Source organism: Aptenodytes forsteri, unplaced genomic scaffold (assembly GCF_000699145.1).
Source record: "Aptenodytes forsteri isolate BGI_AS27 unplaced genomic scaffold, ASM69914v1 Scaffold83, whole genome shotgun sequence".
NCBI lineage: Eukaryota > Metazoa > Chordata > Aves > Sphenisciformes > Spheniscidae > Aptenodytes > Aptenodytes forsteri.
This window is the reverse complement of record NW_008795371.1, coordinates 1,903,595-1,905,615: the sequence shown is the minus strand read 5'-3', so window position 1 is coordinate 1,905,615 and position 2,021 is coordinate 1,903,595. Positions and strand designations below refer to the sequence as shown.

The 2,021-nt window shown below is 37.0% G+C and overlaps 1 protein-coding gene across 4 annotated transcripts in view; it reads right to left on the bottom strand.

The window, feature by feature from the left end:
- Positions 1-324: 324 nt before the first annotated feature.
- SLTM (SAFB like transcription modulator) overlaps positions 325-2,021 on the bottom strand; it is a 26,470-nt gene continuing 24,773 nt past the window's right edge. For all 4 annotated transcript variants that reach the window (XM_009280347.1, XM_009280349.1, XM_009280348.1 and 1 more), the window contains exons 20-21: positions 1,340-1,497; positions 325-978 (exon numbers count right to left, since the gene is read on the bottom strand). In XM_009280347.1, coding sequence (XP_009278622.1) covers positions 870-978; positions 1,340-1,497 — 267 coding nt within the window. In that variant the 3' untranslated portion in view covers positions 325-869. The remainder of the gene's footprint in view (positions 979-1,339; positions 1,498-2,021) is intronic.

The following is a 2,021-nucleotide window of genomic DNA, read 5'->3' as shown; positions in this document are numbered from 1 at the left end:
TAAGCAAAGTTCATTTGTGGTAGTCTGGTTTAAAATGAGCTGTATCAAAGTTCTGCCAGAGCTTTGCTCTACATAAAGAGCAAACTGCGTAAAATTATTTCTTTAGGCCTCCCATTAGTGTTCCTGTATTTTTTGGTACTAATCTTTCTTGTGCTATCAAAGGTGCTTCTAGATTTTCAACTCAGTAATAATGAAGGAGACAATAAAAGAAGTTTTAGTTGGAAGCTAATGGCACCGCTGTTTTGATTTGCTATACCAACGTGTCTGTTTAATTCTGTCTTCCTTCCCCAAAGACTAGGTTTCAAAGACTTACTAGAAGCTATACAGAATATGAAGGTTTATTTCAAAAGAATACATTTGCAAGAATACACATAAATGCACTCAATGTAACAGTACCTTCTGCAAAAATAGGTTACATAATACCCAGTAATGAAAGAACAAATCTTATTTTTCTACAAATTAGAAAGCAGAGAGAGTAGCCTGGACAACCTTCAAAATGGAGGTTATAGTTGTGTATGTTGTGATAAGTAGCTAACTTTAAAGCATGACACCACAGAGCTAATGTTGGTAAATCAAACTACTAGCACACAGCTGCAAACTATTCTTTTATACAGGATTAACAAATATTTTGGTTCCAATTTGTTTTTACACAGCTCTAGTGCCTCAGGGAAAATGCTTATCAAAGATACACAAAAACTATCCAAAATTACAACATAACTATTAAAATGCCTCCAAAATTGAGAGGAAAGTAATCATGTTAAATTAAAAAAAATTTAACCAGGACTTCCAGACAAGATTTCCTGTTTTTAATCAGAGAAAGTTTACAAGAGATTTCAATAAGTTATCTTGAAACCAAGCAGCTGTAGATCTTAGAATCTTCGTGGAGGTCCACCTTTAAATGGCTTAAATCCTGAGCCACTTCCCCTCTGCATGGAATTGCCTGTGATCTGTACAACTCTATTAATTGGTGAAGAGTTACTGGAAACAAAGGTTTTAAAAAAGTGTTAAGTTATGATAAGTATCTAAACTCTCGGTGTACATGTAAGAACACTGTCATATCACTTAACACTCATATCACTTAACTGTTAAACTGTAATTCTCAAGAGAGACTTGAAACCATGCAAGAAGTCACTCGCTTCTGTGCAGCTGAACAATACTGCCACTAGCAATACGACAACTGTGGAGCCATGCGCTAGCATGGAAAGACGGGTTTGTATGTTGCACAGCAGCATCCCATCCACAGAAAGCAATGCTGCTTGCACCGAGACTATTCTACTTCCTAAGCGTAACCAAAGCTTTGAGAGCTCAGCAGGGAATTGAGAGGAAGTAGGTTTTGTACCTTGTATGTGGAGACATCATGCCACCTCCTCCACGGCCGTCTCCCATTCTCCTTGTGTCATGATACCCACTGCCTTGAGAACTAGGTCCATGCCATTCTTTTCTTGGTCCAGTTTCACGACTATGGCGTTCAACAACATGTCTGTCCTCATTATAGTGCTAGTGTAAGAAAGTGATAGTCATTTTCAGAATGAAAGGCATATTTCGTTATCAACAGGAAATGAGTTTTTCCAAGAAAGTTAAGCTTACAGCATATATATATATATAAAAAATATACAAAAGGCAAGCATCTCTTAAGATTTCAGTCCATAGGCAGCTAACCCATGCTTTCAAGAGCCCTGTTAAAAATAACTCTAGATAACAAACTAATTTGCAATTGTGTGGATATGCAGGGAGTGAAGTTCCATGAACTCGTACTTTTACTCCCAGTTCTGCCCTGATCTTATATAAGCACTGACAAGCATGTTCCATATAGCTACAGAAAGATCCAAGAAAGTTAATCTTACAGCATATATATATATATAAAAAATATACAAAAGGCAAGCATCTCTTAGGATTTCAGTCCATAGGCAGCTAACCCATGCTTTCAAGAGCCCTGTTAAAATAACTCTAGATAACAAACTAATTTGCAATTGTGTGGATGCAGGGAGTGTGAAGTTCCATGAACTCGTACTTTTACTCCT